Source organism: Pantherophis guttatus, chromosome 3 (assembly GCF_059756535.1).
Source record: "Pantherophis guttatus breed Tessera chromosome 3, ASM5975653v1, whole genome shotgun sequence".
Lineage (NCBI taxonomy): Eukaryota > Metazoa > Chordata > Lepidosauria > Squamata > Colubridae > Pantherophis > Pantherophis guttatus.
In genome coordinates, this window is record NC_142065.1 from 157,374,701 (window position 1) to 157,401,636 (window position 26,936).

Consider the following 26,936-nt stretch of genomic DNA (forward strand, 5'->3'; position numbering starts at 1 on the left):
GATCCTGTAGGTAGTCCCTGGTGCAGACCTAATTTTTTATTTTTTTAAATTTTCTATTCTTTAAAATAAATACATATTTGAAATCAAATCTGAAATTGTAAAATTGTTTGCATTTTGTGAAATCTAGCATTCTTGCCCAAGCATCCCAGTATTTCAAGCAGAAAATCTAACATCTTGTGAGAGTCATATTTTTTTTAAAGTAATGCTTTTTTAAAAATTGACAGACAAATGGTGACAAGACAGTAAATAGTTTTCATTTTAGGTCCACTGTGTTGATCAGCAGGGGCAGTAATATAGTTCATAGGTGAACTGTCTCAAAATTATTTAGGAATGGGTTTTTGTTTCAATTCAGTTTAAAGTCCTAATGTTGTCTACTAATGCAACATGCAGCTTGATACCATCCATATATAATATGTATGTCTCAAAGTGAAATATAATTCTCTTTAGATTTTTTAGAAATGTCTAGATAATTGTTTCTTCTAATCTGAAAAAATCAGCAGAACAATGTTTCTTTTCTGTTGTTATTTAACTATGGCCCTAAAATGTTACCCAATTCCTGAAATTTGGCCATTTCCTGCTAAAGCTTTCCAAAACCTCATCTAATGAAAATTATGTAAAATGAGTTACAGACAAACTAGATAATTTTAGTCCTGAAGCAGCCAACAGTACAATGCTATCTCACAGCTGGTATTCTGATGGCATTCATATGGGTCTATAATAAAGCATAAAACAATAAAGGCTTTGAAATTAGTGATAAAACTATTGATGGCTAATAGAAAAAGAAGTATAGAAAAGAAGAAAAGAATAAAAAACATGTCTTGTGTTTACAAATTAATGAAAATATTGCAGAAAATGTCAGTCTGTGAAATAGATTTGACTATTGAGAATTTACTTTGATAGACACAAAGGAGATGAAGTGATAACACTGATAGAATACATTTCTGCAGGAGAAAAATAGTGAATTTCAAATTGTAATAATGGGTAGAGTTCACAAAGTCATGGTGCTATATATCCCTATGTAAATTTTACTACCATTAATTGAGAGGGGGACCCTTTTTCTCATTTTGTCTTATGGAAAATAACCCATTGGTTCAGCAGAAGATATTGCATAGTTAACCTTGCTACTTTAAATGAACTTGTATGTTCTACCTTTTTCTAAATGGAAGTTTCATATTTTATTGCAAATCATTCTGACTGTAGAAAAGTGGGATATAAATTATTTTAATAAATAAGGGATGTCCTGTTAAATTGCCAGAACACCTAAAAATGAAATATTTCATGCATAAAATATTTTAAAGCACTACTGCTAAATCATATATTATATTAATCCCATCATTGGAAGTAATGACAAGTTACTATTTAATAATCAAATTATTAAATAATAATTTGATTAGTGGAAATTAGTTTTCTAGAAGAACATCTGGTAGTTCTAAAGAAGATTCTTGAGGTTTAAATCCTTTATAAGTCTGAAGATTTGTAGGAAAGGAATGTTAAAAACATAATTTATTATCATTATGGGACTACAAGTTTAGGCTTTATTCTCAGTCCTGAGAAGCACATTTTCACAAAAACATACCTAATTTAGATATACTTTTTCATCTTTAAAACCAATATTCCAACCATATGAACAATATTACACAATTTTATGTACGGTTTAATTGTTTGGCTACCATGAATTAATAAATGCCCTAGTCCCATGCTCCCATGCATAAGAATGGATGTAGAAATACAAAGTATTTGTGATCTATCCCATGAGAAATTGTTTTCTTCCAATATGATCTATCCTTAGCCAACTCTTTTAGGTCTCTCAGAGATGCATTCCTTGCCTTTGGAATGTCGTCTTCTTCTTCTTCTTCTTCTTCTTCTTCTTCTTCTTCTTCTTCTTCTTCTTCTTCTTCTTCTTCTTCTTCTTCTTCTTCTTCTTCTTCTTCTTCTTCTTCTTCCTCCCCTCCTGCTCCTCCCCCTCCTGCTCCTCTCCCTCTTCCTCTGGACATAATATGTCCAAACTATGAATTGAATCTAATTATTTGTGCCATGAGTGTTGCTTATTTTCAAGGATCTGGCCCAATAATTCCAGCACACAAAACAGATTTTGAATCAGCAAGTGTTTATTTACAACATGTCTATCTATCACAGGTAGTCAGCTGCAACTGGACTCCGGACCACATGGATAGAGCTTATATACCTTGGAGGCAGAGTTAAAGGTGAGAAGGGGTCAAGAGGTGAAGGGGGCTGTGGGAGTTAACCCTCACAGGTATTTGCCTCGTGGTGTGGGCATATGGGTTAGGCATTTATACGTGACAGTGAGAACTCTGGTTTTATTTGTTCTATAATTGGTCTACATTCTTCACAAACATGGATTTTTCCTTTTGCATAGAGGAACAAACATGTTAAACTATCATACAGCCATATGTCTACATACAGCTGTAGACAAACCATATGCATATTTTAGCATTTCTCCAGTTACACCATTTACACCTTCCTAGATGACTTCCGGTTCACCAGTTTTTCAACATTATTTAAATTATGTTCTTCAACATGTGACATTCATCCCCTCCTTAAAAAATCACTACAGTACTTCTTATAGTTTTTCTTTAGTTTCATTCCAAACAATTCCACTGCTTCCGTCCTTAATTCCATTCACTCTGTTGGAGGTACCTTATTTTTTTTAACCCACTTCAGAATCAGTGTCTTTTTTTCCCCATCAAAACCACTCAGAACTTTTTGTGCCTCTTTATAATTAAACCATTTCTTTCTTTTAGTGACTGCATTCTTTGCGATTATAAATGTATTATCTATGCACATTAAATAATAACCTTCTCTCACAATTTTTTTCACCAGTTTTTTCTTGTTAATTTCCCCCTCCTCCATCCATTCATTTTATCATTCCATCAAACACCCTTTTCATTAGAATAGCTCCACCCTTTTCAGCAGCTCTTTGTAATATTCTTTTCATTCTCAGCTTCTGCAGGATCTTTCATTATAACCATTTTTCATTTATTCTGCTGGGAGACCTTTTAATCTATTGTCTATACTTTTTCATACAGGACTGATACTTACTCATCTTCAAAACATTCTACTTTCATTCTACTTTCTTTCATTTTTCTTCATTTTTTTTTAAAACCCTCCATTCTGACATTGCCAGAAAAACACCAATCCTCCTTCTTACAGAAGCTCTCATTACTCTTCACTAATTCTTTCACTCTCATCAAACCCAGCAAAAATATTCATTTAAATTCATTCTATTAAACATTTTTTTTTTAAAAAAAGTCCTTTTCCTAAACCAGTGATGGCTAACCTTTTGGGCTCAGCATGTCAAACATTTGGAAAATGCCTCACTTGACTCAAGTTAGCACATTTCTACAAAAATAAACCTACTTGCTTTTTCATCCTTATATCACAATGTTCCAACCATATGAACAATATTCCCCATTTTTATTTGGTTTGTATTCATAAATGAATTAGCCCCATATATATAGTGCCCCCATGGATATAGAAATATAAAGCCTTTTCTGAGCTATGTCGCATTTACAGGTAGTCCTCGACTTATGACCACAATTGAGTCCAAAATTTCTGTTGCTAGTGAGACAATTGTTATGTGAGTTTTGCCCCATTTTATGACTTCTCTTGCCACAGTTATTAAGTGAATCATTGCAGTTCTTAAGTTAGTAACATTGGTTGGTAAGTGAGTCTGGCTTCCTCATTGACTTTGCTTTGTCAGAAAGTTGCAAAAGGCAATCACATGACCCCGGAACTCTGCAACCATCATAAATATGAGTCAGTGGTCTTTCTTTACACTCTGTGTGTCTTAGCTGTGTCTTCATGTGTGCGTGTGTGCATGTGGGCACACATGCATGTGCATTGTTATCTCTCTGTCAGCTACTTAGGCATACATACAGTGGTGGGATTCAGCCGATTCAGGCTGGTTTGGATGAACTGGTTGTTAAATTGCTGGCTGGCCCAACCTGGCCTGATTTATTGGCCTCGCAAATCTTGGTTGGTGCTTTAGAGTCACACCGCGGCATAGCTGCAGTTCCGCTTTGGCTCCCTTGCCTCGACTACGTGGCCATGCGGCCCAGCCTGCTTGCCTGCCTTTGCTGCGGACTATGATGCAGTGGCCTCCCGCTCATCTTGGCCTGCTCCCGAACGGTCGCCTTGGGCTTTTCCTGATCACTCCAGCAGCATAACAGGTAAACACAGCCGGGTGCCCCCTCAGGGAAGCAGGGTTGGGAAGGGTGGTTGACCTGCGCCCACCTGACAGCTGGTCGTAGCCTACGCCCATCTGATCGCCTCACCCTGCAGCCAGTCCCATAGGCCTACGCCCACCTCTCACCTGGGCGGCAACTGCCTACCCCCGTTGGATCACCTCGCCCTGCAGCCGGCTGTATCCAGGCCCGGCTTCATCCCAAACAGCAATCCCAGCACCGATCTAGTGGCCAGCACTACCTTGCAAGCCAGCCAGCCTGCCTAGCCTGAGCCCAATAGACTCCTGGCCAGTCTCCCGGGAACCAGGTGATTCTACCCAGCTGCTGGTTCTCACCTGCCAGCAGGTGGGGGGGCAACCAGGGAGCACAAGGCTACGCAACCTGCATCTCTCCTCTGCCAGCCACTCCTCCCTCACCTGCCCACTAGGCTGAGCTCTTTGGCCAAGTGTGGACCGTTGCTGTGAAAATGGTGTGAGCCCAATGGGCTGGAAGGTAAGGTTGACGGTGGGGAAGGAAGGTCTGCTCTGGGCTTGCTGCACTCAGCCAAAGGGCTGCCTTGGGGGGGGGGCACATTGAGGCTCAGCCGCCTTTCGGGCCCAGCTTTGGCTTCCATGGGGCCTCTGGGTGGGAGGCTTGAGAGAAAATGCCTCCCCCAAGGGTTGGCCACTCACCCATCTGCTGGCTTGGCTGGCCTGGAAGCGGCATGTCCCCTTGTCGTGGGCTGGATGCAGAACCTGAGGTGGAGAGGAAATTGACCAGGTGGCATCCCAAAGCAGGCACCTTTGCCTCACTGTGTCATCCCCCCCCCCCCAACGAGGCAGCTCTTCGGCTGAGCACAGCAAGCCTGGAGCAGATCTTCCTTCCCCGCCATCAGCCTTACCTTCCAACCCATGGGGCTCGCACCATTTTCACAGCGATGACCCACACTTGGCTGAAGCACTTGGGCCGGCGGGTGGGCAAGGGAGGGGCAGCTGTCAGAGGGCCAATGTGGGTGGCATAACCTTGTGCTCCCTGGTCACCCCTGCCTTGCGCCCACTGGCAGGCGAGGCCCAGAAGCTGCAAAGAATCTAGGCAGCGGGCAAGATGTGAGCTGGTGGAGAGCTGAGCACGATGACTCATCCTGGCTCTCTTTCCCCTCTGCCACCAGCCACAGGAGGAAGGTTGGACCCGGAAGCCTTGCCTTCCGGCCTTTCCAGGCAACCTGGGACTGAATGTGATTGTCCCTTCAAGCCCAGTTCCTGGGAGACTGGCCAGGAGTCTGTTGGGCTTGGGCTTGGCAGGCTAGCTGGCTGGTTCGCGAGGCAGTGGTGGCTACCAGACCGGTGCTGGGATCACCACTCGGAATGAAGCCGGGCCTGGATATGGCGGGCTGCCCTCACCCAGGCAGCTTCAAAATTAAATGCTTCCTTTTCTTGCAAGTATGTACAAATATCATTAAAGGGTGAAATGATGAGCAAAAGAGAAAGAAAGTTCTGTAACCAGAAAAACTTAGAATGAAAACAATTAGAAGTGGTTCTTTGTGAAGGATCTGTGAAAGTTTTGGAATATTGCAATAAGGCCCAAGAAAAAAAATAAAGCAGAAAGATTTAATTAAAAGAGAAGAGAAAGAATGGTAAGACATCCACCGACTGCTTTGAAAATGCCTTTCAAATTTGTTTTCATTTACAATGGATTGGAAATATTTGCTTGACTATACGCTTTAATGTTCAAAAAGAATAATCTTTATCAGTATAAACAGAGATGTATTCTTCAAGCTTTAGTGCATTTTGCAAAAATCATGTAGAATGCAGAATGCAGAAATGCAGAAGAAATTTCCTGACAGTGAGAACAATTAATCAGAGGAATGGGATGCCTTCAGAAGTTGTGGGTATACCATCACTGGAGGTTTTTAAAAAGAAATTTGTTCATAATAGTATAGGGTCTCATGCTTGAGCAGAGGTTGGACTAGAAAACCTCCAAGGTCCTTTCCAACTCTGTTATTGTTTATAAATCTCTCCGTTCAGTCTTACCAAGAGAATGGTGATAAACAATACTTGGAAATGTGCATCGGGTCTTCTGATAACAAAATCTTATCTTACTGGCTAGTATCAAGGAGATGACAACTTTGAAAAAGCTTCCTCTCTCACCATAATATGCAAAACAAGGCAAGGACTGGCTGGGAGGGGAGGGGTGAGAAGAGGCCAGGCGAGGTGCCCCTCGATGTGAATGATACCGAATTGGCCATGCCCCCTCAGTCACATGCCCACCCAGCCATGCCCACCCTGTCACATGACCACTAAGCCACGCCCACAGATCTGGTAGTTAAAAATTTTGAATCTCACCATGGCATGCATAGCATTTTTATGAGAGAATACATGGTATCTTCAAACTTTTTCCACCTTTAAACCGTGAGGCTTCTCTTCAAAATCCATCATGTTTCTATTTAAATTCTCTGCATTTTCTCTTTTTTAACAGTTCCTTCCGTTTAATTTGCAACTTTCTCTGAATCATGCTGTTAAATATTCTTGGAATGGGCTGCAGGTTTTACTCACACCCCCTTGGTGTGTCTCAAATTGCCTGACGGTTCGACTGGCAGCTGCTCCTGTTTTGTAAGTGGCTGCTGAGTGGGATGAGCTCTCTTTTAATCAACCTCCATGCTGTTCACTTAAACATGAAATCTAAAATGGAAATAAGCACATGCGAGTATTGAACAAAAGGAAGAAAACAAAACTAGTTGTAGAATCGTCATTAAAAGTTAATGCAAACTGTAATTTAATTATACTTCACACAGCAGCTTGTAATGCCAAGAAATATACCTTTAATGCATATACTGCATCTTAACACACACAGAGACACACACAGTAGCAGCTCAGTTACACAGTTAAAGAGTATCTTTTATTTTTTTCCCCAACAACTTTAGGAAAATGTGTATGAAAAAAGGTTAATTTGTGCTCATATGTTTAAACCTTAGAAGGAAACGGCATTGTAAGTGCCTTTAGCACCATTTGCAGATGGTCCAAGAGCAGTGATGGGTTGCTTCCAGTTCGGTCCGGTTCTATAGAACCGGTAGTAAAACCAACGGGAGGCTCCGCCCACCTGCCACAATGTCATCATGGGTGATCTGCGCATGTGCAGAAACTTCTGCGCAGGTGCAGAAGTGCACGTGCGTGCTCCCATTGCAAACTGGTAGTAAAGGTAAGTACAATCCACCCCTGCCGAAGAGACATCTTTCATCACTTAATTCTAAGACACAATAATTACTGTATATGTGGAAGTTCTCCTTGATCAAAAAGATATACCTTCATTTATAAAGAACACCAAAGGTAGGAATTTTTTGCTGAAGGTACACTGACTGGCAAATGCATGGGTTTCACTTTTCACTACGGATATTTTACTGGGTAATCTAAAATATGTCAGTTATGAAGGACAGGTATATTTTGGAAGTCTCTCACAAGAATTAAAATGAATTATAACAAGACAGGCCAGTTTTTTGCTAAGCTATTGCCATATATAGCATCTTGACAAAGATGGAGAAACATATCCCAGATGTTCCAAGGAGGAAGAACTAAACGATGGGTGCCCATCTCGAAAATGAGAGAGGTATCTAATATCTCCCTTTGCTACTCAGACCAAGGAAAAGCAATACATTAGAGGTAAGGGTTGAGGAAGTGGTGGTATGGTGACAAGATCAAGCACCAGAGCTTGGCTGGAGTTTGATGGCTGGGAGGAGAATGGACTAGACCAGGGGTGTCAAACTTGTGTCATGTTGCCATTATGTGACATAACATGACGTTTTTCCCTTTGTGAGCTGGGGTGGGTGTGGCCTGCATGTGACACATCCAGTCCCTGGGCTTCCAGTTTTACACCCCTGGCCTAGACTGATCTTTTGGCAGGTCCATTCAAGTATTTGCAAGATAATAATTGTCCAGGAGCAATAGGTTTTCATGTTCATTGTGGTATACATTTTTATATGGTCCAGCTTTCAACATTAGTTATTCTACAGTTTTTAAAATTGCTCTTTGCTTTACTATTAGATGGATATCCTTTGGTGATGTAAAATAATGAAGTTGACTGTATCACCAAAGGGCCACCCCTAATTTTTATATGTGGAAACATAACATATTAAAAAGAGGAAGGGCTTTAAATCATACAATTATGGCTACCATCTTTACTCTTTTCAGTCTCCTTGAATTACTTCTCTTCTCGTCCTTTATTAGACCTTTTCTTGTGCAGTTTTTTTCTTCTATTTACTACTCTTGATTTTTTGGGATTTTTTGGTACCAGGAACAACAACAATCATAACTATTTTAAGTCAGGCATTCAAAAGGAAACTGAAGTGCTGACTCTAAAAGACAGCCAAGGGGCCACATGGAACTTAGGAAAGTTGTGTAAAAAAGCCAAACCAAACCAAACCAAACCCAAACCCAAACCCAAACCCAAACCGTAATCTAGTAAATCCTAAATGGAGCTGAGGAACCTAATTAAATTGTTGGTTCTGAAGGGTCTACACAAAACATACTTTTCTCAGAAACGATGATTCATTGACTTTGGTGGAGGAATTGTTCAAGCTGTTTAAATGTTAATTAAATAAATGTATTGTCCCTCTTGATATTGAAAAAGAAAAGGTTTTCCTGTCCAGTTGTGTCTGATTCGGGGGGGGGTGCTCATCTCCATTTCTTAGCTGAGGAAGCCAGTGTTGTCCAAAGATCCTTCCATGGTCTTGTGGCCAGCCGAAAAGCCCAGAATGCTATTACCTTCCCGCCAAAGTGGTACCTATTCATTTACTTGCATTTGCATGCTTTCAAATTGCTAAGTTTGCAGGAACTGAGGCAAGTAATGGGAGCTCACTCCATTGTACAGCACTTGGGTCTCAAACCCAAGCTGTCAGGTTTCCAGCTGAAAAGCTCAGAATCTTTAACTGCTGAGCCATCACACTCCTTCTTGGTATGAGAGTGGGCATTAATCCTAAAAGACCATAGAGATCCAAAGGTAAGAAACCACTCTTTTTTTGTTTTAAATGGCATGTTTTGGCACTTGAGGAAAACAGCAACAACAGCAACAATTAACATGGCATAAACATAAGCACAAAATCTATTAGAGTGTAAAGATGAGTTTGTTTCCTGCAACAGATTAATGGACTGTTTCTGAAATTCAATATACTCCTTTTTCTGTCCTTGTGACAGTTCCCATTACTTCTAAGACTTTCAGCAGCAACTTAGCCTGATTGCCTTCATTATGTATACACAATCCCCACTTGAAGCATCTTTGAGAGATATATAGGGCAGTAACATATAGCACTGATATTGTGTATCAGCACTCCCAAATTTCTTTTCTAATGTTACTTGAGAATCCTGTCACTATTGCCTTTTGTGTCTTTGTAACTAGTGAGAAACAACTCAATAAAATACCAGTTTGCTCTAATCACCCCTGCAATAGTTTAATTGCTTCTTTTTTATCAGTTCTGCCACTCAGCAGAAGAGAGGGCATTCTGATTTTATTACAGATCGGAACCAAGGTGAACATCAACAGTTCCTTGTGACTAAGCTAGGATTTATTTTATGGGCCTTCCCCCTACCCCAAGCTGTATTATCTGATTTTGTTACCACTTAGAGTAATTTGTCCTTTTAATGCTTAACTTCTTTCTATAAATCTTTTCATTAGCTTTTATATTTCTTTTGAACAACATTTGAATGACTGCTTTCCCAAATACTAACCCTAGCTGGATTCTACTGAAAATGTTAGGGTTATCAGAGCTAGACTGCAACATCTTGCAGAAGGATTCCAGGGTAGCAAAGACGCATGGAAAACTCTTTGTTGCTGCCTAGTGATTATCCAGAAAGTTGCAGCCCAAACAGGATAGGACTGCAACTGCTTTCTTTCCAAATAAGTTCATGTGCTGCAGTGTTTGCAGGTTATGTACATATAAGACTAAAGCCACAGACCTCGATACATGACTTGGCTGTTTGAAGGATTACCTACCTGGAGAAATCGGTCATGTTGAATACATTTTGGGTCCCTCTAACCATGCCATATATTGTTACCTAGGAATTGTATTTCCTGCTGAAATAGCATCATCCCCCCACTACTCCAAAACAATCCATACAGCTCCCACCCTGATGATGTTCAGAAAGTCATTGAAAACTTGGCTTTCCTCCCAGGTCTTGGGCACAGTGATGGTTGAGTCCCTCAAGGACATTTGTTCTTACATAGAGCCTTCTGGATACTTATGCTCTTTTTTTCTTCTTTAATTGTACTTATCTTTTTTTTTTTTAATTGTAAGCTTGCCAGATCCTTCTAGAGTTGGGCAGTCTCTAAACTATATCAAATCAATAATAAAGCCAACACTGCATTAAATGGATTATATAACTTAAATGAGTTTTGAGTCTACTCTGTGGGATTGCAGTTAGACAGAGTCCTTACTTCTTCTGTCCTCTTTAATAATGATAATGTTAAATAACTATGTGAATTAATAGCGTTAATATTGGTGTTAACATTTTTATGAACATTATAAACAAATGTTTATGAATATATGAAATTAAGTCTCTCTCAGAAATAATGCATGCTGACTTAATGTTTTGACCACAAGTATAGAGACAATTGGTCAGCCAAAGGTTTGCTGAATGAACATTAGTAAAAGCAACAGAATGCTAGAAGAAAAAGGGGGGGTCGATCTACATAATGTTTCATGGTGATCTTTTTATTTCTTTCTCAGCCATGACTACATTGTGGAAGATGTTTTAGTGGCCATACTCTACAATTCTTGAACCACTTGACTAAGAACTGTTTATTTTCTTGTCTAGTTTATCTTTCAGGATGAGCTTAAAATATTTTGATTTGGATAAGCTTCAAACCATTGAGTTTTTCTATTGCTAGCTTGGCAGCCTGGCTGGGAGGTGGGGAACTGGGCCAGTTTGACATGTGTAAGCGGCCGGCTGGTGCATGCAAGTGAGAGTACCCTCCGGCCTGCTGCTCATGTACGTTGAGTTGTGCATGTGCTCCGCCAGCCACTCACATGGGCCAATTCGGAATAGGCCACAGCCCAGTAATGGGCCTTGGTCCAGGGGTTGGGGATCCCTGTTCTAGGGCAGCATTGTGTGAAAAAGCAGAATTCTTCTCTCTCTCTCACTGTATCTGAGAAAAGAAAGCACTAGGTATTAGAAAGTACTTTTATATCACCTGGCTTTACTGATATTTATCTCATTATTATTTTAATGAAAAAGTCATTTTTATATAAAGGAAGTAGGTAATCTGTATTTTAGCTGACCCATTATAATTAGTAGTCAAAGGTGATGCGAGTTACAATTCAAGATCATCTCACTTACATGATAAACTATTAGCTATATGTATATTACTTAAATATAATATGCCTGTCTGCATCCAGGAAAATTAATATCTTTGATCTTGGATGGGGTTGAATTACTCCATGCATAATCTTGGGATTCTAGTAGACTCATAGCTCCTGCTCAAAGATTAGGTGGCAGTTGTGGCAGTTGTGGCTAGTTTGCTCAACTGTGTATAACAAAAAGGTTATACCCTTTTTTGGATACGGAGGCTTTCCACTCGGTCATTTATGCTCTGGTCATCTCCTATTTGGATTGTTTCAATGCACATTACATAGAGTTACCCTTGAAAAGTATATGGAGGCTTCAGTTGGTACAAAGTGAGACCAATCAAACAATTTGGGGTTCCCAAAGACTGGCACATGTAATATCAGCTCAAGCACATGAGCTGCAGCCCAGCCTGCTTCTGGGTTCAAGTCATGGTATTGGTTATCACCTTTAAAGTCCTACATGACATGAAGTCAGAACCATCCATTACATCATCCTCTCCCAACCAGTCAGACAGGGAAAATATGTTGTGGGTTCCATTAGTCCAGTCCAGCCCAGCCCAGCCCAGCCCAGCCCAGCCCAGCCCAGCCCAGCCCAGCCCAGCCCAGCCCAGCCCAGCCCAGCCCAATCCAATCCAATCCAATCCAGTCCAGTCCAGTCCAGTCCAATCCAATCCAATCCAATCCAATCCAATCCAATCCAATCCAATCCAGAATTAAAATACATTTATAAAATAACTAGTATCTTATAAGTGAGATTCAGGATGTAGCCTATTTTAAAAATTCTATTAAGTATGATATCTAAAATTACAACAAAGTAAAGTAATTCAGGAAGAAAACCTTCTGTGCCATTGCCCCCAGAAGTGAGATAGGTTCCCACTCTACTGGCCTTCTGGAAGGACATAAAAACATGGCTCTGCAGCTTTGCTTGGCACTCACAGGGATGCAAGCAGATATTTCTATGACATTTTTCTTTTGTTTGTTTGTTTGTTTTGGCACCTTTGAGTCATTTTTCGACTACTAGTGACTGCCTGGACAAATCCCTGCAGATTTCTTGGCAAAGTGGTTTGCCACTGCCTCCTTCTGAATGCTGGGAGGATGACTGGCACAGGATAACTCAGCTGGCTTTGTGCCTAAGGAGGAACTAGAACTTATGATCTTTTAGTTTCTAGCCTGATACCTTAACTATTACATCAAACTGGCTCTCAATTCATAATTAACATTGTATTAACAATGTTATTAATCCTTGAGACAGAATTGCCCATAGTGAGGTGAAAAAAAAGTCAGCTAGATGGTAGTTTTGATCTAGATCAGGGGTGTCAAACTCAATTTCACTGAGGGGCACATCAGGGCTGTGGTTGACCTTGGGGGCCTGGGTGGGCATGGCCAACTGGTTGGGCATGACCAGCTTGACACCACTCCCCAAACTGCTGGCATCTTTCCTCTTTGCATTGAGTAGACTGGGCTGAAGCCATGCTGGCCTGATGTTTCCTATTCACATTGGGTAGACTGGGCCAAAGCGACGTGGGTAGACCGCAGGCTGAAGTGACAGGGCCCAGTCCCTTACATTTTCCAGGATGGCGCCATGGACTGGATCCAACCACATCGTGGGCCAGATCTGGCCCACGGGCCTTGAGTTTGACAACTCTGATCTAGATTATTGCCATCAACTTGAATTTCTGACTTTTCCCCAGAAAAGTCAGAAAAACCAAGAAGCAAACAGGATTATTGGCAGGGGTGAAATGCTACTGGTTCGCTCTGGTTTGGGAGAATGGTAGTGATAAAAACTACCAGTTTGGGTGAACTGGTAGTAAAAAAAAAAAGCTACCAGTTCAGTTGAACCGGCAGTTTAAAAATCTACCAGTTCCTCCGAACCAATATTTCCGATGATCAGTGGGGTTTAGCTTTGCTAGAAAGCAGGAAATCCTGTTTTCTAGCAAAGCTAAATAGCATGCTACAGTTGATCCCCCCCTCACTGTTCTACTTACTTTCCCAAGCCTCCTTTTGGCGTGCACTGCACAGCAGGGGGTGGGATCAGCTGTACAGCGGGGTTTAGCTAAATCGTGTGGCACAGCTGATTCCCCCCTTCTATTTACCTTCCCAAGCCTCCTTTTGGTGCGTACTGCACATGTGCGGCCAGCGAACCAGTAGCAAACTGGTTCGGATTTCACCACTAATTATTGGGTGTTCATTTGTAGTGATGTTACGAAACTAAATAGCCTAAACCTAATGCAGGTTTGCTTCCACCCTGCAAATCAATAATGCCCATACACTAGAAGTAGCAGATGTGGCCTTTAACTTCTCTGAGGTATTTAAAGAAATAGAAGCTGGATGCTTTTTAGAAATATTTGGGTTCCTGATGCATTCACTACAAATATGAAGCCCTGAAGCTGTAGCTTGCTCAGCTTTTGTCTAAATCCAGCTTTGACTTCATTGATACAAATAAATGATATTCTTGGCATAGCCTATAATAGATTTGCAACTGCTTTCTTTCAGAACAATTTTCATCTTCCTAGCCTAACCTACTAATGTAGGTAAGTGGGTCCAGCTGGATGATCACTGAAGGGCCCTCTTTATTCATAATATTGTAGGAAAGAAAATGTGCTTGCAAATTAACCAGTTGAGACAGTACAAAGGCAGAACAAAAGTTCCTTTGAAGTAGAAACATTCAGAGAGGGGCCCCTCAGTTGTCAGAGATAAGAGACATTTGGTGATATACAGTTTGAAGGTTAAAGAGATCAAGTATGACCACATGTAATATTAACGAGAGATAATTTGAATCTATGCTTCAGTGATTTACATGAAGAATTATGACTGTTGGCAAAGAATAATATGAAACTTAGTAATTAGGAAATGTCAATTAAAAATGACAAATGTATATGATCATATGAATTGCTGTGTTAGCAGAATCCTTTGTTTGAAACTATATAAAACTGGAATCTCATGTTCATTACTTTGCTCAGATTTTGAGGTAGCGATACCTATCTGAACCTTATTGCAATAATAAACTGACTCTGTCTGCCCCGAAGGGATGTCTCTTAATTCCTTCCTTCCATAACACTACAGCTCTGGTATCTTGTGGTAATTGCCACAAGTACCAACCAGGTAATCTTATTAAGTCTAGGCTCAGTTAATGTGATTCCATGGATATTTCAGCAAGTCAGAGGTATAGTGAATATTTGTAAATGTAAATATAGCAAAGTTGTGAACTCAGTATCTTGGGAATCCAAGTAAGGAGAGGAAAAGTGACTCAATGAAGGTCATCTTGTCAAGAAATATGGACTTGTAGCTTTCCAGATCCCTTCTGCTTCTGAACCATTCCCCAAGTTAGCTGCCTTTATTTTCAGTCCTTCATATCCAGATGAAAGAGAATCAACACAACCCCTTTAGTTCTTTTTCTATTACACTTAAAAGAAAGTTAGACAATAGTTCTTTGCAAAGAAACCATCACTCCAAAAATGGCCCTACCTACAAGTGCAGTGATTACCTGCATTCTCCTGCAGGAAATTTTCAGACAAATCGTGTCTTTTGCTCCAGTTCTAACCCTATTGATGAAGGGCATAAGGGGGGAGGGGAAAATCTTGACGTTGTTACATTTATAGAAGTTGGTGGAGCTGCATGTGGTGACAACTGGGGCCGAATTTGGGAAAAAAAACACTCTCCAAAGGACAACCCGCAGACACAAAATGAAAGTGCCTTGAAACGGTGAGTCTTGAGAAAAGAGCCGTTTGGTTGCAGAGAATTCAGGCAAACATAAGTTAAAGAAAAAGGAGTCCTCTCCAAGCCGACAAGATAAGCTCTGATCTCTTCTTGTACCTGCTTGGGCATCATTGCGGAGAGCGTGGATCCTACAATCGCTATGACTAAGCGCCTGGCTCCCGTTAACGCATTGGGTAATTCCACCGGAGGCGTGAATATTAGTCCCAGCTCCCAATAAGAACATCGTCGGTTGATGCTTCTCGCCTTTGTGTTTAGAAATAGCCACAAGCCCTGCGTCTCATCGGAAGCGAAAAGCAGATTAGGCGGCTCACTTTCCTTAGAAGAAAAGGATTTGGGAGCCCAGCGGAAGTTAAAACTCCAATCCATTTGAGGCGGCTAAGGGGCTAACTTTGGCAATGACCGGAAAATTGCAAACAAGCGGATCTGGGACCGGGAATTCTAAGTCAATGGGCTACCTGTCCTAAAATCCACAAATTTCACATCATCAGGTTAGCTATGACTGGGGTTGGACGTTTTTGCAGAAGCTCACAAAGCCCGGGCAAGAAGTGAGATCTATACAGAATGCATCGTTTTGCGTTCCCCTTATCTCTATTCCAGGAAATCTGTCTTTCCTCTCCTCGGATCGCAGCTGTCGGGCTCCTGGTTTGGAGAAGTGGCTTTTGCCGATTGTGACTTCTTGTTTCTCAAAGACGCCCCTCCCACCCCTTAAGGAAACGCTCCTGCAAGGCACTGCATGGGATCCGTCGTGACATTATTTTTGGACCACGCCGAAAATGATCATTTGGATGAGGCTTCGCGTATTACTGCCAAGGCGGCTGACTTTTGGCTTACTTGGGAATCTCCGCCGTAACTGGTGGGGCTAAATCAAAGGACAGTCGCCGCCTCCTCTCCTTTTTGTCCAGCTCGACTCCGGGTGATATATTTTCTTCGCAACAAATACGGAAGTCGTTTAGGATTTCTTCTTCTTCCAGGACACTTTTTGGTTTTTTTTTTCCATTTTGGAGTTTTCTGACTATCTGCTATCTAAATACTTCCACGCCGCAGATCTTCCCAATGAAAAGCAAACAGATCTGCCCACTTGCTTCGTGGGGAACGCTGCAAAAGGTTTGGTAAATTTCCCACTCAATTTTTGTTTTTGTTTTTTAAACCTATAGATTCGGCTTTTACCGGAGGGGCGGTTGCGCAACTGGACTTTCTTTTCCTGTTTCAGCTTGTATATATTACTCTGTTCCTTCCGGCAGCACCTTCGCAAGCAGCAGGTGGGGAGGATTATCACTCACAGAAGCTACGGTTAGATTTCTCCTACTGCCCCCTCCTTCCCGGCCCTGCCTTATTCAGCGGCTATTTCTCATCGCTCACCCCGCCCCCTCCTCTCCCCCTCCCCACGCGGCTCTTCTTTTTGCGTGGATGCCACTGACGGCGCGCGAGAGAAGAAGCGGCGGCTGCAGGCAAGGAAATCCCTGTGCGTGAAAAAGCAGCCGCTATTGCGGACTTCGTCCTTTTGGCGCGGCTGCGGTGTGTATGTGGGGGGACTGAGCGCAGAAGCCACCGAGTGAAAAAAAAAAAAAAGAGGAGAGTTGAATCCGTTTCAAGGGAATCTGCCTTTCCCGCTGCTGCGCTCAGGATCGCCATCCCGGCTCCGCCTCCCCTTCTCCTCGGCGATCTCTCTTCGCAGCCCAGTCTCGGATGGTGCCCTGAGGGTGGAAGAAAAAAGGGATCTTACTGGAGAAGAAAAAGAACCCGGAGCAGGTCTATTCCCCTGCTACCTCCGGACGGAGGAAAAGAGATTTATTGGCGGCCGCCGGCCTGACACTAAACTTTTATTGCAGTGTCTCCAGCCCGCCCCACTCTTGCTCTTGGACCCAGAAAGACTGCAGCGCGCAGAGCGAAGATCCTTCGCAGGTTGGCGAGGGTGGAAAAGGCGCCATCTCTTGCTTGGGGCAGACACTGAAGGGCGCTCGGTAGGCGGCGGCGGCGGCGGCACCTCCAAGACTGCGTGGCCCTCCGGGGTCTCGCTCCCGATCGCTGCTTGAGAGATTCTCCTGGGTTAAATCGCTTCTGGGCTGAATTGTGATTTGTTTCTTTCTCTCTCTTTCCTTTCCTGGTCCTACTACTCCGGCCGGAGGAGACGCACTTTTACTTCGGCTTGATGTGCTGCCACGAGGCGGGCGACATGAGCTTTGCTGACTTTAAAGGGCTTCGCCTTTAATAATAAGGATTGCGCGGCGGGCCCCCAAAGATGACTAAATCCCCCACTGGGTGAGCCCATTTTTGCCCTCTGCCCCCTTCCCTTGTTCTCTTCCCTCCCCCCTCTCCCTGGAGAAGCCTTTTCTTCCCACTTTGGGGGCCTCACCCCACCTCGTCCCACCCGGGAACTGATGACAGGCCCACCCGGCTTCTTCCCTTCTGTGCGCCGTAATAATTCTAAAAGGCCGGACGAGCTCGGCCTCCAAATTCTCTCCGAAAGACTGGTTGCTGTGTGGGAAACTGGCGATTAAAGCGGGAGGAGAGAAGCCCGCCTCCCTTCCGCGCCGGAGCCTGGGAGCTCCCTGTTGGCGGCCGTTTGCCGTCGCCCGGAGTCGAGCTTTTGCGTCTCTTCTTCCTCCCTCGCCTTTCTTGGCCGGTTATGCAGACTCCCGGCGGCTGCGGCGGCCGCTGCTAGCCCCTGAAGCTGGCTGCTCTGGAGCCGAGCGGTGGAAATGGTCGCTCCTTGCCAAACGGCGGGGCGAGAGCGCGAGCGAGTGCAGAGGGGGACGTCGAGCTTCTGGGCTGAGCGTGTGCCGCGCGCGTGGGCTCCCGGCTGCTCGGCTCTCCACCGTGGAAGCCCTCCCGTCTCTAGATGGAATTAGTGGAGAGCGCAGCCCCTTGTGTAAGGAACAGACATGATCCATGGACGCAGCTTGTTTCACAGTGAGTACCGCTTCCCCCGCGCCCGCCTTGGACTGAGACTTGAACGCGCTCTGCCGGGCACTCGCGTCGGCCAACCCCCTCTCCCCTCCTCCTCCCCCCTCCCTCCGGCGAAAGGTTGTTGCAAACTAGGAGAAGGAGATGAGTTGCGGAAAAAGGTGAATGGCGTAGGTGTAAATCTTTCCCCTGCCGCCGCCTCAGACGCTTCCCCCTCCCCCCTCCCCCACGGAATCGCGAATCTGGACACCCTGACTCCTTGAACTAGAACCGCGAGGGAACTCCTGGCTCTTCGATCCGGGTTGCGATCTAGAAGAATCCAGTTGGGGGCAAATCTGCTCCACAAACCCATATGCGGAAGGAGGAGGGCGGATGAAGCCGAGAGACCTTGCCCGCTAAAACTCTCTTCACTTTTTTTTTTTTTAAACCTCCTTATAACAGTTAAGCTAACCGAGATTTTAAAACCGCGCAGAAGTCGGTGCATTCTGGAATTTGGCCAATTCCGGCTGGTGGGGCGGTGGGGGCCCGCTTCAGTCTATTATTTGCTCTCGTTGGGAATCCGGTTCTCTGAAATTCACTGGAACTTACTTCTGTGTAACCAGGTTCAAAATCAGAATGGCTCTGTGTCCCTTCCCCCTCATCTTCAGTTCTAGGTTGTGTATGTAGATTGAGTCCCAGGGAGGCGTGAGGGTGAGATTTTCACCGAATGAATGGCAAATATCCGTCCCTGCAGCCAGCTGTCTAAATTAATTCAAACTCATTAATTACTGACATTATTCAGGATTAAAACAGGCTGCTGGATTTGAGTAGTTCTATTCTTCCTCCTTCAGGAAGCCCTGTTATTACATTTAAGTCACTGGCTGGTGATTACTGACTAGCTCTAAAGTTACAGTTTTCCTTAGGTTTCTTTCAGTATTTAAAATTCTCAAGTCGTATGGTATAATACTTTATTAAGCTACATGCTTTCACAAATACTAGTGGAAACTGAGAGAAATATTTTCATTTAATGGTACTTACATATCCAATTCCATAAACAGAAATAATATATTTATAACCCAGATTAAATAATGAAGTTAAATATGTTTAAACACATCTCAGCAAACGTAGTACAAAACTGCCTCTAATACATGATTTATTTGACTAAAAAGATCAATTTTTTTTGAAGGGTCAGTGATGGGCCCCTAGATAAATTTGTTTTCAGCTTATTTTTTTCTGTTCTCACTGGATACAGTACAGACAAGCATTAGTATCTTGAAGGAGGATGTGAATCAGAAAGCTTAATGGGAATGGGATGTGAAAATGGAGACAGTACTATTCTTAATTTTGGCTTTAAAAGAAAACTGCTTTCTTTCAAAGCATAGTGAATGGATTTTTTTTGAGTCAGGATGGTAGTAGTAAGATGTTCATTTTCTCCTTTTCTCTCCAACTTTATTTGATGGAGGTCATAGCAAATAATCAGATGAAAGGAAAAGGGATTTAGCATTAATTCATTTCTAGTCAAGTGAATAATTTAATTTAAAAAGTTATTTGTAGTTAGAACCATCTGGTTAATATTCAAGTGCTCGGTAGCTAATAAGATTCATAATTTCTCCAATAATGTGCAAATAGAGTCATACATTAAACAATATTAAGCTCATTTGATTACTATTAAATAATTCTGCCATTAAATTTAATGGGGTGTGTCCATATCTTTTAATTTACATCATATCAATAGTCATCTCAAGTGTATTGGTTATTACTATGCCCATTTTTTCATAAGTAGATGAAGCTGAGGGATATCATCCTGGCTTTGAATTATTTTAGTTATTTCAGTAATTCTAATTCAGTAATTTAGGGTTAAATTCTGTTAACACTTTGGAATAAACATGGTAGAACGTTTTGCAAAGTAAACCTGCAAAGAATGTTATAGTATGATTATGAATATATAGTACATGATTCAATAGCAAACTACTCATCAGCTTTTCTTATGAACATCTAAATAAATCTTATGTCATTTATATACACTGAATCATCTTTCACTATATAAACATAAACCTTCATCTAAATATTTGTTAAAGGAGGCAAACAGATATTCTCTGGATGTTTTGGACTACAAATCCATGATGCTTATTGCTGATCAGGTTTCAAAGCATTAAGAATGTAACAATTTGATTCATATCAGTGAATGGAATTAGGCATGAATAACTGAGCACAGGTTTCCTACTTTAGCAAAGAGGGATACATATTTTAATACTGTTTATGATTTTTTTCAGAAGGTAGCTTGAGTTTCAACAAGGATGTTTCCAGACAAGATTTCTGGTTTATATTTATAGAATTTTTTTGGTGACTTTGCTTTCTCACCTCAACTTCCTTCCTTTTCTTACCACAAATCATTCACTAAAGACAGAGAAGCAGAAGGGAGTAGGAAAGCTCAGTGGCTTTTGATTGGTAATACAAAAAGTTCTCTGTCTGAAGTCTCCAGTTCATAGTATAAATGTCAGAATCTGTCTTTGAAAGAACAACATATAAATCATGATTTTCTCTTTCTTGTTTTGGAATTGTGGAAATATCATATGCTCAGTCTGCCTATTTAAACATAAAATTTAAATACTTAGTATATTCCATGGTGACAGCTATTGTTTAGGAACAAGAAAATAAAATGACAGCAGTAGACTTCAAGTATATTCCCTCCCCTATGGCCCCTGTCTAAATACACAATTTTTCTCCTTTCGCTGTTTCTTAAATGTACTGATATAATTTCAAAACCCTGAAATTTCTTTAAAGTGTTTTGGAAATCCAAGATGAATAATGCATTTAGTTAATAGCAGAGTTTTCTCTTAACAGTATTTCTTACTAAATACATTTTTGACAGGACAGAAACCTTTTTGTTCAATCAATTTATTATACAGTGGTGTTTGTCTCAGAATATATTGCTGACTTCCAAAACAAAACTTTTGTTTCAAAGAAAAGTGGGTTATGTTGGTATTATGAAATATAAAATACTGGTAAATAATATTTAACTCAGAATATTATGTTCTCTCAACTAAAGTTCTTTGACAACTAACAGAACTATGTGCATTGATTTGGGGACATATGGGCAATTCTACAATATGAGGCTAAAAGCTCAAGGAATAGCTTGAAGTTGGCTGGGCTTCAAACTTGTGAGTGTCAAACTCACACGGTCAGGGTGTAAAGTCAACAAATGACCACTATGGGGAAACAAGTTTTAGAACTCTGGTGTTCCAGTCCAAGATTAGTAACAATAGTGATTATTTCTCTAGTTTATTCATACATCGTCTCAAACCTAGAATGTTCCCCAAACCACATTTAGCAACAGGCTGGAAATGGTATCTGTGTACAGACATTTCTTATCTGCACAGTTTATTATCTTTTTATAACCCTTACAATACCAAGGTAGGATTATGAAGCAGAATTAAAAGCCCAAGAACTGTGCATGACAAAATGCTGTGATTCCATCATTTTAAGAGGAGGATAATAAATAAAATAACAAGATAGCAGGTAATATCAAAAAGTACTGAGGACCATATGTGGACCAGAATTGACCAAGCATAAACTAAATCTTCTTTAAAGTAGAACACTTCTTCAGCTGCTATGGTACTATTAGAAGGCAAGGAAAATTGAAGTTTTAAAGTATTAGATAGCAGAACAGAAGTTTTTAGAATCCTAGAAGTATCCACAGTGGTTTGAGGAAAAATGCGAAGAGTAGATAGTTGAGGGACCATAACCTGTCAGGCCTCAGGACCAAAACAACATAACTTTGAAACAGTTCGGAAGGAACATTGCAGGTGTTCTAGTCCAACCACTTGTCCAAGGAAGAGATTATACCAAATGACTATCCATCTCTTCTTAAACACTTCCAGTGAGGAAGCACCCACAACTTCTGAAGGCAAGCCATTCCACTGATTAATTGTTCTCACTGACAGGAAATTTCTTCTTAGTTCTAGGTTCATTGTCTCCTTGACAAGTTGCATCTAGTACTTGTCATGTTCTAAGGTGCTTTGGAGAATAGGTTGACCCTCTCTTCTCAGTGATTTATCTTTTAATATTACAAATGGAGAAATTTGTAAGCTTTATAGTACTATCAAGCTTCAGTTCAGCCTTATGGAAAGTGAATCAATGTAACAAGTTCCCAATGACAAATATTTGTAAATGGTAATGAATTAGTGAAGTGCGTACCATGGCCATACCAAATCAGTTATATAAGATCTGGTTGACTCAGCCTTCTAGCCTTCCAAGGTTAAAATGACCCAGATTGTTGAGGGCAATATGCTGATTCTGTAAACCACTAAGAGAGGGCTATAAAGCACTATGAGTCTATTGCTATCTGAATATTGCTTATCCTCTTTTTTCTTAGCAGTTGCTAGCGCTTTTAAATAATGTTTGCTGATCTGTTGCAAGGCACCCTAAGAGGAAGATCTAGGAAAAAGTGGTAATGGGATTCTAAGATTGTAACTAAAGAAAATTCATAAATGATACATTTAAGTTCCCAGTAGTTATGGGACAGCTAATTCTATGAAGCCACTAGTGGATACATAGGGGAAGAAATTCTGCAGATTATTTTTTCTAGGATTTCCTTAAATTAATGCTTTTAAGTAGCTTACATGCATCAAAAATAAAAAAAATGCTATGATCATAAGATGTACAGAACATCAGAGATAAGTTTTAAACTTCAGCAGCATATACCGTACTTTGTATTAGGTGCACATATTTCTTGATTGGCATACCTGTATAAATGGGGAAAGGGGAAAATTATGCTCAATGAAAGCACAACAGAGTTGGTGTAACAATGTCAGTGGACTCTAGATGTTAGAACTGAATAGGTGCATTATTATTATTATTCACCTAATTTTCTAAATACCCAGCTTGATTCTGCTGTAAATATATGAAATTAAAGTACTCATTTACAGGTAGGACATTTTGGTAAATAATCTTATGAACTAAGCTTAGGTCGGAACATAGACGGCATAGTTCGAGGCTATCGAGGCCTAAAATTTCAAGCCTGTTGGTATAGGGAATTTTATTTCGAGCAGAGGATTTGAGTACTCTTCTAGTAAAATATAATGAAACAAACACCATTTTTACAAGTTTTCATTCCAATATCTGACACAAGTACACCAGTTGCATTATTGCTATCATGATACCATCAACTGTTATGGCCATGTAGCCCAACACATTTTGGATAATCTCAGTCAAACTTGGTCAAGATTACAAAATGATGGCCAAGTTCTAAAATGGCAGAGGTAATGTCTTGGAATGTTTTGTGGGAGGTTTATGAGGCTATGTATCTAAAAGCAGTAGATAGGGCTTTCTGTGAGACCATATCCACCATTTGAAGACTTGATCCCGATTTCTCAAAGCTGGCAAAATCTTCCAAGGAGGAGACAGGAACCTGGCTCTAGGGAATAATCAACACCTCATTGTAGGGATGGGACATAATAGCTGTTCTGTAGAAAATCTGAGCAGCTATCCATTTTTGTTTTCTGTTTCCTTACTCTCACCTAGTAGTACTCAAGAGTTTTGAAGCTCAGATCTGATAGCCCTATAATGAACATACACTTAGAAGAAATCAATTTGAGGTAGGAAGCTAGCAAAGACAATACTTGACAAGGGGAACAAAGTAATGGTTGCATAAGCACCATTTCTGTAGAATGGTATGTCTTGATATTATATTCAAAGAGTCGTTTGCACCGAATAGCTGCTTACTGAATATCATTTGCATTAGGATATACAATGTACAAATGACACTTGCATTCTTTGTATATAGGATGGTCTATATGCTCTTCAGAGATGAATTGTTGCAGTGAATGGAGGTTACTAAGCTACAAAGCTATTACAATTTGAAATGCAAGTGCTGTAAAGTTGCCCATTTACCAATATGTATTTTATGTGAAAAGAAATGCTAAATTTTATCCTTATTGAAAGTACTATTCCATGCATTCGCATTTTAAAACAGAGCTTCAATCATTGTGAACCAATGCCAGCTTCGGTTTGAGAGCTTTAAAAATTGGTCATTCATACAAAGCATTCATTATATAGTTTCCTACAATCAAAATCTGTAATAATCCAGTGAATGGATTAACTCTTTCTATGGTTTACATTTTGATATTTAGTATTTCTTCAAGGTCATCCAATGAATGAATTTAATAAACAGCCAGTTGAATTCTCTTTCATCCAGCTAGTAGGCTTTTGAATACCATTAAGAAATACTTGTTTTAAAAGTTTCTGTGCTGTTTATTACATTTTTTTGCAGGCACTAAGAAACATTATTTCAACTGCAATAACACAAGGGCTATCAATAGATTCAAACTCAATGTAATTAGCTCTAATCTTGATTGTAGGAAATATGACTTCTGCAATAGAGTAGTAAATGTCTGGAGCACACTACCTGATCCTGTTGTTAGTCTCTCTAATCCCCATACCTTTTACCTTAAACTGTCTACCGTGGACCTTTCATGTTTTTTAAGAGGTCCCTAAGGGAGTGCGCATAAGCGCACCAGTGTGCCTACTGTCCATGTCCTACTGTTCCCATTTATATGTACTCATTTTATGTATTTATGTCTACGTTTGCTTATTTATTTCTTTTATTTGTGCCAAATTTTTTCATGTGTCCATGTATATGTCTATACTGTTACTTGTTTCCTTGTACTTGTTGTACTTGTTGACAAATAAATAAATTAAATTAAATTAATAAATAAACTATATCAGTGGTATCAGATGGCTGAGAATTGTATATCAGAAACATCTGAGGGAGGACAGATTGCCTGGCTAAATACATCAATATACTATTATTCAATATTCCTATGGCTAGTTAAATGTCATCACTAACTATAACCATAACTATAACTACTATAACTATCTGGTGTGCACATAACTGACATAGTTAATACCAAAATCTCATAAAATATCATCCAGTTTTTTTTCTTTCAAATCTGTAGTGTAGATTTATGCAGAAGTAAGTTCCACTGATTTTCCTGAGACTTATTCCATGAAAATAGCATAGGATTGCAGCTCTGGCTATATACAGTATTTAAATGGTGTCTCCTCAATGTATCTCTTACTAAATTCTGAGCACTCATGAATCAAAATGTTTCATGCTTAAAAGATAAGTCTATTTATTCCTTTTGCTGTGTGGCTTTTATTATGAATATGTAACCACATATTTAGGATTACTATGTTCTTATAAAAAATAAGTACAGCCAAACAAAATATACCGTTTGTTCTTTCTTTATCATTTCCTACTTTGGATTAAGGTTAACAATAGGGTTGTCCTAACTAATTTCTTATTTCAACTAATATGTTTTTATTTTCCAGTTGTAGCAAGTTTTATCATCCTACACTGTGCTGGGGCAACAAAAAAAGGAGCAGGTATGTTTTTAGAAGAAAATAATCCTTTGAACTGGTTTTGTTTAAAAATGTTTAAAACTTGAAATGATTTATGTTTTTCTCAAACAATTTAGTAAAGAGGGGGGGATTGTAGTGCTTATTGTTCTGAACAGGTTTAAAATAGTTTAAAATAAAGCAGACTATGACATTTAATATTGAAAACACATCTTATTTCCAAATGTAGATCAGCACTGAAACATGTTAGCCAAAAATTAATGAATAAATTTTCTGAATTCCAATGCAGCTGCAGGTCTAGCATGTTTCTGTTTGAATCAGGAGGCCAAAACAGGTAAAATAAGATCCTAAAAATTGGACCCTAAAATAAGAGTAACATTTCAATCACATCCTGGCCAACACTTATATTACAGTTGGTAAACTTAGAAACGGATGATTACATTTATGGAATCAATGAATGTCAAGCTCAGAAGACATAGAAAGTGATCTAGTACAATAGAAGAGAATATTTGTAGCTTACGGTTGAACTATGGAGTCTTTGGTACTGTCTGAGCTTGAATATTTGCTTGCAGACATTTCTGTAAAAAGATGGATTGGTGACATTGCAAACATCTATGCTTCTTGGCTGGAAATATGAATGAACAGGTGCTGCTGCTACTTTCAAATGCAAAACAAGCATTTCATCTCCAACAGTTCCTTTCTGGCTAAGAATACAAATGGAATTCCTAACTCACAGATATATTTTTTTTTTAAATGCTATTAGTAAGTCAACTGGAATATAAAGTAATAGTAGCAAGAATTTTCTGATCTGATTCACAAATTTAACTAAGCCAAATCTTGTTTCCCCCAAAGTTTACAGAGGAAACAACTGACTGGTTTAAAACATGTGTTCCACTATAAAACCTTCTTTGCAAAGTCTCGGTTTACAAATCACAATGAAAACTAAACCTGCCACATTCTGGATTAATGTGATTTGTGAACTCAGCCAATTTTAAATATTAATTACTATGTAACCAGTATTGCCTATCAGCTCATCTAAAAGATGGATTCCTAAAGATATAGAATTGCTGAAAAATGATTCTGACAAAATTAAAAACTGCAAACATAACACAGATATGAAGCTTTCTTAACAAGTAATTTGTTTGATGCTATTTTAGTACAGTTGGAATCCTAAATATCCAATGTAATTCTAATCTGATATAATTTATAGGTCTATGAAGTACAGCTAGTCAAATTTCTACCTCAGACCAAGAGCTATAGGTTGTCCTCAGAATGCAACAGCAATTAGAACTAGGACTGCTGTTGCTAATTGATCCATTAGTAAAGTGTGAATTACATAACTTCACCACCTAGCGACAAAAGTTCCAGCATTCGGTTGCTATTCTTAAGCAAAGACTTCATGGGAACGAAATTTCTGATTTCCTGCCAGCTTCTGTATTGGCTTTGCTTGTGGGAAACTGGCA

At 40.3% G+C, this 26,936-nt stretch overlaps 1 protein-coding gene across 3 annotated transcripts in view; it reads left to right on the forward strand.

Moving 5' to 3' along the window:
- The first annotated feature begins 15,424 nt into the window (after window positions 1–15,424).
- Window positions 15,425–26,936, forward strand: part of NETO1 (neuropilin and tolloid like 1) — a 93,235-nt gene continuing 81,723 nt past the window's right edge. For 2 of the 3 annotated variants that reach the window (XR_004593291.3, XM_034429366.3), the window contains exons 1-2: window positions 15,425–18,141; window positions 25,447–25,500. Coding sequence is in view for 2 of the 3 variants with exons in the window: in XM_034429366.3 (XP_034285257.1) it covers window positions 18,114–18,141; window positions 25,447–25,500 (82 nt within the window). In the remaining variant the exon portion in view is untranslated. The remainder of the gene's footprint in view (window positions 18,142–25,446; window positions 25,501–26,936) is intronic. The other variant, XM_034429365.3, reaches the window with a different exon arrangement.